A 10,902-nucleotide genomic window follows, 5' to 3' on the forward strand; every position below is an offset into this window, starting at 1 on the left:
AGTGAAACCTATAAAAATAAATATATTACCATTTATCTTTTAGGTGCATTACACTAGACAATTATTGAAAGCTGAGAAAAGCGTAATATAGAGAAATTAACTCTGGGTATGACAGTGCCTAATGGACCCTGAAAACAAACCAGATGGATATTGTTGGCCACAGTGTAGTTGTTTTGGACTTAATTCAGATCCAAAACTTCTGTAAATTCTGGAACTAAGGTTGTTCAGACATATATGGGATGGCCCATGTAGCTAGCAGGCCCAATTTAGTATGTCCGGTTTTTTTGTTAGTTTTGTTCATCTTCACTGTTCTGTGGAACATACGGGTGCCGACAGCCTTCAGGTGTTGTTTTTCAAGCAATTGTATCCGTTTTCAGAAAATTAAAGGAAGTTTGGGGGGAAAAATAAATAAATATGGAACAAGGAAGTGATCGGAAAGGATCTGTATAATATTACCAATACATTTTAATTATATTTTCAAAAAAAATTACTGTTTTCCTGAAATTTTTAAATTTAAAGGTTTATCGGTAAAATTTACTGTTTTTTTTTCTTTAAAAAATTATTATTTACTCTTTCAGTATTTTTATTTTGGCCTTTATATTTTTATTTAAATTTTATGTATATTTTTATATTATTTAATTTTAACTTTTTTAATATTTTATATTTTTATTTTAATTCCACATTTTAAATATTTATTTTTAGCCTTTCCAAAGGTTAATTTTAGTTTCACCCCTTCCATATTCTTTTGGAAGAAAGTTATTTTTGTCCCCAAACTTTTTTTATTATGTTTAATTTTACTATTTTTAAAATTTTTTTCCTCAATTAACTCAAATTTTTACATTTAAACTCAAATTACCACTCCCCTTATTGAAGTAACTTCCATAAGAGAGACTAATTTAAAATTAAATAAATCTCCCATTTTCTCACACACACACACACACACACGTATATGGGGCAAATTATTATCATACTATATGAGGAAAATCATTATTTTAGTTTTTTTTTATCTTATATAAAATTAATTATTTAATTTTTTATTTTAAAAAATTTATTAGTTAGTTTTATATTTTTTATTTAGTTTTTTTATCAAGTTTAAATTAAATTTTTGTAAGGTAATATATTTAAAAAAATTATATATATATTAAAAAGGGGTAGACTTAAATTGACTTGGAGGAGAGTAGTACAACATGACCTAAAAGCATTATATATTTTTAAGGATTTAATCCAAAATCGTTTAGAGTGGAGAAAGCAAATCCATATAATCGACTCCAAATTTTGAGATAAAGGCTTAGTTGAGTTGAGTTGTATATATATATATATATTAAAAAATAAAAAAATTATAGTTAGTTTAAAAATAGAAAAAATATATAATTGTGTTATTTAAATTATAGAATTTAAATGAAATTTGAATAAGCTCCTGAATGATAGAGAAATTAAAAAGTAGATGAAATAAAAATATAAAAATTAATTAATTTTATTAAAATACTGGTGATAAATAATAATTTTCTTTTATACAAATGTTGAGCACTTGCTAAAATTTGAAAGGTCAGGAGTTGGCCCCTGTTTCTCCCTCTTTCTTTCAGATGTAAGATCCTTTCATCTTGCATGTGGAATTGCGTTTTCTATAAACTCCAGATTCTATCCAACTTCGAATTTTCTGGGTTATTCTTTCTAACTTAATTTTTAAAATTAATTTTTTGCTGTGATTACTTCTGTGTTCTGTTGGTGATGGAAATTTAATTCAATTTACAGCAGTGGCAAATGGCTTCAGAACCCAATATCTATCATTTTGATGAAGTTGCAAAGCACAAGGATGGATACGATTGCTGGCTTATAATCCATGGGAAGGTCAGTTCTTATTTAATCTTCTTTTAAGTTGGATTAGTGTTAAATTTAGTGCTATTGCCTTTGTTAAATGGATTATCCAGTCAATTCTACTTGCAATCTGGTTTTAGTTACTGATCTATCTGCGTGTTCGAGATTTGTTTCCTTTCAATTGGAAAGGGTCACAGTGGAAATAATTTGTGCTTTGGTTTTAATCAATTTTAAACTACTGTGTCAGGTGTATGATGTAACACATTTTCTGGAGGAACACCCTGGAGGAGATGAAGTGCTGATAGCAGCTACTGGTAAGATTGCAACTTTAGTAAACCAAGCAAGCTCATTGCTCATTTGTCGCTACTTAAATTTTTCCCTGCTGCGTTAAGTTCTTCCATGGTTATTAATCAAGAAAGTTCATGATTTGGTACGACTTCATCAAATTTTTCCATTTGAAATTTTGCAGGGAAAGATGCAACTGATGATTTTGATGATGTTGGTCAGAGCTCATCTGCAAAAGAGCTGATGAACAAGTACTGCATCGGGGATATTGATGTGAAAAGAGCTCCACCCCCTGGAAAGAAGTACAGTCCTCGAGTTGACCCTCCAAAAGCAATAAACAAGAACCACGCAATCTTAGCGAAACTCTTACAATTCTTGTTACCCCATCTGATCCTGGGTGGAGCATTTTCTTTGCGATCCACATTCAAAAAGGAATAGTTTGTGTGATAATTTTTCCTTCGAGGAGGAGCTCTGTATTTGTTATAAGTCCTAGCGCACATTTTCTTGTTTCAACTGTTTTTGCCATCAGCAAGTCTCTGTATTTTGTTTCTAAATTCTAATAATAATTGGGCTTCTTCTTTCATATACATATGGAGAGAGACTTTGCAAAGTAGTGTATACAACAAATCTTTAGCGGTGTCATCTTCTTGGACATCAAATTTCAAATCAATTAATTGGGATAGTTGATTTTTTGAATCATGCATGCAATGAGCTGGCTGAGTTCTTTCAATTTTTTGTTCAAACTTTTTTTACCCTTCAGTTCGGTTTTGATCCAAATTTTGTTATTTAGATCTTTAATTTTTTTGTTTTTAATAATGGGTCTCACCATCTTTCTGTTTGAGAATTTTCTAAAATTATGAAAAATGTTAAAAGTTGATTTTGTTCTTCTGACATCAGGCCTTTAATTAATTCCACTGGGTATGGAAAGAGAACATAGCGAGCCCAAATTATAAGGTCATCAATAGGCCCATAATGGAAACCGATGCCATTTATGAAACTTGCTTGGTTGCTCAATGGCCCATCTTCGTATTGGATAACGGTGTCTTGAGCTTAAAAGGCCTACCCATATCTGTGTAAGGTTCAATATCAAGATTATCAATTGTCTCTATTTTCTTATACCAATAATACTTCAGCATGTAAGTTTCTAATTTCTTTTACATTTTTCAAATAAAGTATTATTTTATTTAAAACAACCAAAGATGATAAAAATAATAAATCAATATAAATTAATGCAAATTAATGAACTTTTGAGATATCCTAATTTTTAAAGGTTTAGCCTTAGATTCTTTACCATAAGACTAAGGTGAAAGAAACGTTAATTAATCTGATGTCCCTAGTAATTAATATGTACCTTTTATTTCTGGGGCCATGCGAGCCATGACCACAAGAAAAAATCATTAGACATCAATTACAAGTAGTGTATACTCTTGGTACCAAATCTTGGGAAACTTTACAAAAGGTCGGTATAATATGGTGCTCGACAATAGTTGGAACCTAAAATATATATATATATATATATATATATATATATATATATATATATATATATATAGCAATTACAAGGACACACACACACATGTATATATATATATACATGTGTGTGTGTGTCCTTGTAATTGCTAGAAATAAAAGTGTGTAAAACATAAGAAATGGCATGTTTTCTAATAATACAAGGGCAATTGGGTATGTGGGTCTGAATTTATTAGTTGACATGATTTTGATGATCACCGCATGTCAAGTACTTGGAACTACATAAATTATATGCATGTACATACATGGGAGGCGAATTGGAAAAAAAAATAATAATAATAAGCAAAGTTATATATTAATTTAATTTTATGAATATGTGAAGAAATTAAAAGGGTCAGTAAGTAATCTGCTTTGCAGAAATTTGACACTGCCGACACAAGAAAATTAAAAGTGGATTATCAGTATGATTAATAGCTCAAAATCAGCTAGATTTCTGGGATATGCTGCAATGGGGAAATGGCAAATTAGATTAGACATTGCAAAGGGATAAGCAAGTTCACCAGCTGGACGGATAATAGAGTTTGTAATAGGATATGCACAAGAAAGCCAATTATAATTAGGTAATTAGTACGACGTCCTTATCTGTATTTAGTCATGATTATTAGGTTAATGACATGATGAGCTTTGCCTTTTTCTTGTTCATTATGTATCATCATACACGCTTTTGGCAAAACATTAGCACAATCAATTATATAACAGTTTGATGGCTAAAATTGGTTAGGGTTTCTTCAACCAATCACATCAATGTACTTCTCCCTTCTTTCTATAATTCCCACTTACACATCACCACCTATTACACCTACAAATGCCATTCTGACTTGTTTTCTTTTTATACAGTAATGTGTGGCTACTGTTCAAGTGCTTCACTACCCACCAAAAACACTCGACGAAGAAAAAAAAAAAAAAAAAAAAGTATCAGAGATCTCAACTGGGTCATAACACACATCCCCATCTACTCTCATCAACTCAAAATTATTAATTTTAATATATTTATCTAAATAAAATTCAAATTGATTGGCATCACTTTCACTATAAGCAAGTTGACCCTTTTTAAAGAAACAAAACCAGTATTAATTAACCGGATCAATTGGGTTCCAAAGATTAAAAAAAGTAGCTAGCAACTATCCATAAAAAAAAAAAAGGGATTGAAAAGGACTTGAACTAGATCACTCCAGGATTCAAGCTTCATTGCTCCTTATCCAAAACAAAAAGTCACCCTATATTTTGGTCGTTATGCTTAGATTTCTCAAGAGGGTCGCAATCTGTGTGTGGAGATCCATGGGGGGGAGGGATGGGGGAAAGGGTTGGAGAGGGTGTTGCGGGCTTTGATGTGTAGGTACCATACATATTGATATTACCCTACAAAGAACACAGCGGCTGGTGCCTGGTGCTGGTGGCAAGTCTTTTTCAGTTTCATGAGAAAGTCGATCAATATTGTTCATTACATCACTTTCATTGGCTCCATTAATATATGTTCCTCTCAACCGTCTTAATTCCATGTGATCCAAATGCACGACAACAATTTATCGCCCTTCTACACGTAAGATTTTGTTGTTCCATTTTGTTTTCTTGTCGCCATTTTCCTCTGCTACCCATTTCCATTTATAAATAACTCATTACTGAATATATGTAATCAATCTTTTCATTAGGTATTACGTACTGATTGATAATTATTCATATAACTAAATCTTAATTAATTAATTAAGTTAACTTTTATCAATATACTTGAGGAATAATAATTATTGTACTTCAATTAATTCTTATATATAATTCATCAACTTTAACATTGCTTCAATGTCCCGATTTCAATATTGACGATTACAAAAGGCAAAACAGTTCATTATTAGATTGCTAGAATTTCATTCTTTCCTTTCTAATAATAGAAATGATTGATTCAAATCGAAACAAATTTATTATTATTTTTTTTAAAAGCAATCTTAATACAGTATCTATCTTTCATGAAGAAGAAGAACTCTTCAATCAATACAATTAATTTTATATATATATGTTGTCCAGAAAAAAAGGAAATTGTATCTACAATAGTAATGAGCCTTTAATCATCATCCATGATGCCTTCTAGAGCACTAGCTGATGTAATTGTTATCAACAAATTTACAATTAATTTTTCATCTTGTACTAATGTCTATGTCCATGATTATCTGCCTTAATTATAAGTCTATAGGTCAATGCCGTGTCTTAAACGTTTCTGATATAACTAAATGTCGTGTGCCATTTGTTTTAACCATATCACTGCAATAAATTAACCAGCTTATTGCTTTCCTTTCATCTGCATAATTATTAGGTTTGCTCTTATAAAACGTGGATGTATTTGATAAAAAAATTATTGTGATATCACTTTTTTGAAATCAAAGTTATCATTAGTATAAATTTAAATCTAATGATGGTGATAAAATTAATAATAATAATAATAATAATAATAATTATAAGTAAATTGTGTTCTTCCCTGCCTTAGTTACAATATGGGCAGGATCTCTCTCTGGGCGCATGATTGACATATAAACAATCTTTGCTTGTGGAGTACATGAGAAAATGTGGGAAATGCCAAACGGGGAATTGTTATATATCAATTATGCAAAGAGGAGCAAAGAAGTGGTTAAGTATCAATTTTCGTCTATTGTATCTAAATATTTAAATTTAATTAAAAATAAAACTTATATATAATAAAATTTAATTCTTAGTCATTGATGCTGCTGTAAAATAAATAATTGATCATAGGTTTATATCAATAAAATGGACATGCACAAGCATATCATTGTTTTTTTAAATTAAACCTTTTAATAATTAAATTGGTTTGTTGATTAATTAAATCAAGCACAATAGGGAAAAGTAGTGAAACGTTCCATGAAAATGGTAAGAAGACTTGCATTTGCATATAGACTAAGTACAAGCTAAATACATTTCCTTGCTTGTTTAATTATTTCCCTAGTAACAATTATAATGTCATCTAGAGAAGGATTAAAATATATAATATTTCCTAAAAGGTTGGAACAAGATAGAAGTTATTTTCAGTTTGGACTCTAATAAGAGGCTTAGTGCAATGCCACCATTGGCAGGGCCCTCAAACGCTCTTAATTGTATTTAATAATTGAAAATCTTACCCATGGATCCTAAATTTAAATTATAAGATACAACACAACAGCCACCTCCTTCTCTAAATTTTTTCCCTCCTCTCTCTCCTTCTTCTTCTCTTTGTGTGAGCTTTTTAGGTGGCTACATATAAGCATTGCACTAATAATTACTCTTCCTATTTTCTTTTTAGTGTTTTTTTTTTCCCTTAATATCTCCATATTCGTATTCTTTTGGAACATATTTATGTTTATCCTCGGTCTATTCTTATTGATAGATCTGAGTTATGTTTTTTTTTCCTTTGGGAAGATTCATTATCTTGTCGATTATAAAGATATATATATATATATAATTTTTTTTTATGATATTATAGATATTTTACTTTGTTATTTGAATAAGAGTTTAGTGATAGAAAGTACATATTTTATTTTCATGAGTATATTAAAATTTAATAGTTTTCATATCAGGTTTATAAAAAGATTGTGGAGTCAAATAAGATAGATTACCCTCAAATAGAGTTGTGCTTTCCATCGAATAGGCAAATAAGATAATCTATCATTATAATTAAATCTTTCAAATCAAGATAATTACTATTATATTTTATATAAGTAGTTTATCTTATATTTTATTATGAAAAATTATAATACTTCATATTTCTATAACTCCCCATAATCCCATCTCAAAACAAGATAATTATTACAAATTACAATTAAAGAAAACAAATATATATGAATAAAAGAATAAGTTGAAAATGATTTTTTTTTTTAATATGTAAAAAAATACATTTGTGTGAATAAGATGTGAAATAGGTAAAAATGAGTGTACATGCATACTGAATCATTATTATTAATAAGAATAAAAAGAGATCTGGCTTGTAGTAAGCTTTCTCTGTCTAGGTAGGGCAGCAAGCCTTAAAAAATGCTCTTCTGCAGTTGACACATAAATCTTGGTAAAAATAGGATGTATGATAGACCCCACATGTTCTTGTGAATAAGAAAGCAACTTTACATCCTAATACGTCCACTCCAGCTCGGAGAATGACGGCTTCATAGATCTCTTATAAGGTAAATAATCATTTAATTTTATAAATATTTTTATAAAAATTAATAAATTTTAATTTTTTTCATAAAATTTATTTAAATTTAATTTAATTTCATAATAATTATTATAATTAAAAATTTATCAATTATTTTATACATAAAATTACTAATTATCTCTTTTGTTGTCAAAACTTTTTTTTTAATTTTTTTTCTTCATAATGATCATTATTTAGATAATTTTATTTATAAAATAATTAATAATTTAATATATTAATATAAAAAATTTTAATTTTTAATTATAATAATTTTTATTAAATTAAATTAAAATTAAATAAATTTTATAAAAAAATAAATTTAATAATTTTTATAAAATATTCATAAAATATGGTCATATGTGATAATTACCCTCTATTACAACAGTATTAATTCTTTGATGAAGAAACAATGATTATTACTTTATTTGTAGCCTTCATGATTAAATTTTACTAAGCTTATTATTAGAGTTATAACTCCCCTAAATTAAAATTATGAATGGAATATGGCTATGTTAATGGCTTATTTGATTAATTAAAGACACCTATGAATGGAGTACACTAATTTTTAGCAATAATTGATGAAGGTGATAAAGTAAGGGTAGTGAGAGATTGAAAATTGAAATTTGTATTACCTTCAGTACCCGTATTTACATGACTGGAAAACAGGTCTTATCTAATAATTTTATAAAGAGATACCTTAGGAAAACCGACACCAAACAGACATAATAAAGACAACGTGATCATATGGTGGATCAAGTTTTAAGATTTCGAAATCCCGGCACAGATAACTACTTTTTTTTCTCCACTTTTAGCCTTTTTCTTCACTTCTGAATTCTGATGATAGTAGTAATCTAAAGATAACGAGTAATACGAGGCTTTAGTGCCGCCTGGGACGCACTTTAACAGTCAAAGGATTAGCCATCTCGCAAGACAGCCCCAGAATCTCTGATAAGTCCACAGTATTATCATCGGACGGTAGCCATTCAAACTCATGCAACAGTGACGCAACCCAAAAGGTCACCGTCGTTAACCCCAAGTTCTTTCCCGGGCAGGTCCGCCTACCCGACCCAAACGGTGCGAGCCTCAGATCCGAACCTAGTACAGAAAACTCCATCTCGCCCTCTTTTGCCACGAACCTCTCGGGAATAAATTCAAGTGGGTCAGCCCACAACTCTGGGTCTCTTGCTATGGCCCACATATTCACCATTGCAGTGGTCCCTGCAGGCACGTGATACCCATCAATGGTTGTATCAGTTATGGCGAACCTGGCCCAGGAGAGAAGTGGGCCTGGAGGGTGCAGCCTCAGCACTTCCTTCACTACTGCGTTAAGAAACAGCATAGCCGTGATATCAGATCCGGCAACGGCCCGTGATACGCCCACCACCTTGTCCAGCTCATCATGGACCCTTGACTGAACATCAGGATGAAGTACCATCCTTGCTAGTATCCATTCGATCAGAACCGCAACGGTGTCTGTACCTCTGAAGATCATCTCCTGTATTAAATGTATGATTTGCTTTGTTATCGTGACACACAATAATTTAATTGCACAGCCGCTAACAAACAATAAATAAGATACATGGTATCAGTAAGACACTTAACAATGATAACAATATATGTCCTTGCTTTTGCTTACCCAAAGAACGGCGATCATATCGGCGTCTGATAGTTCATCGGGGCCTTGAAGAGACAGCAAAACATCCACGAAATCTCGGGTTTCGCCACCGCTTGGAACTCGGTGTTCTGCGATGATTCGGCTGACGAACTGGTTCACTTTTGGCACGAGGCTTGAGCATCTGAACCGGATTTTTTGTGGGTCAAAATCCGCTAGCCAAGGAAGGTGGTCGGTCCAATTAAGGGTACCCAATAGATCGTACCCTTCATCTACTAGTCCTCTAAGTTCTTCAACTTCTTTGCTTAGCGAATCTAGCCTATAATAGAGTCCAAAAACCGAACACATCATGTTGTTCAAGGAAGCACGTTTAAGTAATCCACGAACTGTAAAACTTTGATCATGGTTCTTGAACATGTCCACCATCTGACAAGCTATCATGCGTCTCTGAGCCTCAGCAGCTTTGATTTGCTTTGGACAGAAGAGGTGTGTGGCTGCAATTCTCCTGAGAGTTCGCCAGTACACTCCATAAGGGGCGAACCCAATTGCTCTGTTGAACATTAATCTGTAAGCAGACTCCTTCACAGGACGATCTGCGAACACCGTACTGTTAAGTATTTCTTTGGCAACGTCGGGGTTGCATGTGACGATAACACGTGTATCACCGAGGCTAAACGCCATAAGGCTCTTGGCTTTGCATGTTTTGGCGGCAGCAGCAATCCGGTGGTGTGCGAGGGAAGCCATGAGGTTCATGCTGCCAATAATAGGCAAACCCCTCGGACCTGGAATTGTCCTGGCATCAGTACGATATCCTTTCTTAAGCTTGTATTTTCCCCAAGCTGGACCACCGGGATGAGCCCAGTGAAGAAGCGCAATGGCCATGGAAGCGAGAGCCATGATCAAAAGTGACCATGCAATATTTTCTTGTGTGAAGGCTCTACATTTAGAGGCCAAAGCAAAGACCCAGAGGGTATCTATGTCGGTTCTCATGGTGGGCTTGGGAGGAGAAGACACAGAACTAAGAAGGATTATAGCGCTCACATAGGGAAGAAGGGTTTACGGGACGGAAAGGAGGGAGGCTGGCTGGGATATATATAGAGAGATTGAAGAGGTGGGGAAATTAAATAAATAAATAACATTTATACTAGGAAGTAGGACCGTATATATAATAATAATAATAATAAAATGATATTGGTTTGGAATTTTGAGCAGCGCCGCCACCAGTGCATGACGATACGTTCCATCCAAGTTGGTGACGCGTGAGGCAAACGCTCCACTAGCGTGGGATCATGACTCTGGCTTGTCGGGAGTACCGCCGTATATGAACGCGAATGAGGGCGCCATGTCTTAACTGTTCTGCTTCATCGATCAGCGGCTGTTAAATGTCAAAATGACATAAATAAACTTTTCATTTGAAAGTAAACCAAAACACATAAAAAGCTATACATCTTAAGTAAGGAATTAGGCAAAAGATAATTTTTTTTTGTGGAGTATATAT

The 10,902-nt window shown here is 32.3% G+C and overlaps 2 protein-coding genes across 5 annotated transcripts; one reads left to right on the forward strand and one right to left on the reverse strand.

Moving 5' to 3' along the window:
- The first annotated feature begins 1,496 nt into the window (after positions 1-1,496).
- LOC110663735 (cytochrome b5-like) lies at positions 1,497-2,687 on the forward strand. 4 transcript variants are annotated; one of them, XM_058130446.1, is made up of 4 exons: positions 1,497-1,585; positions 1,753-1,848; positions 2,063-2,129; positions 2,285-2,687. In XM_058130446.1, the coding sequence occupies exons 2-4, from the start codon at positions 1,762-1,764 to the stop codon at positions 2,536-2,538; spliced, it is 408 nt and encodes a 135-aa protein (XP_057986429.1). In that variant the 5' UTR covers positions 1,497-1,585; positions 1,753-1,761; the 3' UTR covers positions 2,539-2,687. The 4 variants fall into 4 exon arrangements, with proteins under 4 accessions (XP_057986429.1, XP_057986423.1, XP_057986433.1 ...); XM_058130440.1 differs by having other exon boundaries at positions 1,505-1,661; XM_058130450.1 differs by having other exon boundaries at positions 1,531-1,661; positions 1,756-1,848.
- A 5,712-nt stretch (positions 2,688-8,399) lies between these two features.
- LOC110663777 (cytochrome P450 78A9) lies at positions 8,400-10,493 on the reverse strand. The gene is made up of 2 exons (XM_021823192.2): positions 9,429-10,493; positions 8,400-9,287 (listed from the first exon to the last, which is right to left on the reverse strand). Exons 1-2 carry the CDS (start codon positions 10,392-10,394, stop codon positions 8,670-8,672), a joined length of 1,584 nt encoding a protein of 527 aa, XP_021678884.2. The 5' UTR covers positions 10,395-10,493; the 3' UTR covers positions 8,400-8,669.
- Between the last annotated feature and the right edge of the window lie 409 nt (positions 10,494-10,902).

Source organism: Hevea brasiliensis, chromosome 2, assembly GCF_030052815.1.
Source record: "Hevea brasiliensis isolate MT/VB/25A 57/8 chromosome 2, ASM3005281v1, whole genome shotgun sequence".
Lineage (NCBI taxonomy): Eukaryota > Viridiplantae > Streptophyta > Magnoliopsida > Malpighiales > Euphorbiaceae > Hevea > Hevea brasiliensis.

What these genes read in the sequence shown, in the direction of transcription:
- LOC110663735 (XM_058130446.1), top strand. Translation starts at nt 1,762, where the DNA reads ATGGCTTCAGAACCCAATATCTATCATTTTGATGAAGTTGCAAAGCAC. An exon ending in GGCTTATAATCCATGGGAAG is followed by an intron (nt 1,849 to 2,062) that starts GTCAGTTCTTAT and finishes CTACTGTGTCAG; the next exon opens with GTGTATGATGTAACACATTT. An exon ending in AGTGCTGATAGCAGCTACTG is followed by an intron (nt 2,130 to 2,284) that starts GTAAGATTGCAA and finishes GAAATTTTGCAG; the next exon opens with GGAAAGATGCAACTGATGAT.
- LOC110663777 (XM_021823192.2), bottom strand. Translation starts at nt 10,394, where the DNA reads ATGAGAACCGACATAGATACCCTCTGGGTCTTTGCTTTGGCCTCTAAA. An exon ending in ATATGATCGCCGTTCTTTGG is followed by an intron (nt 9,288 to 9,428) that starts GTAAGCAAAAGC and finishes CATTTAATACAG; the next exon opens with GAGATGATCTTCAGAGGTAC.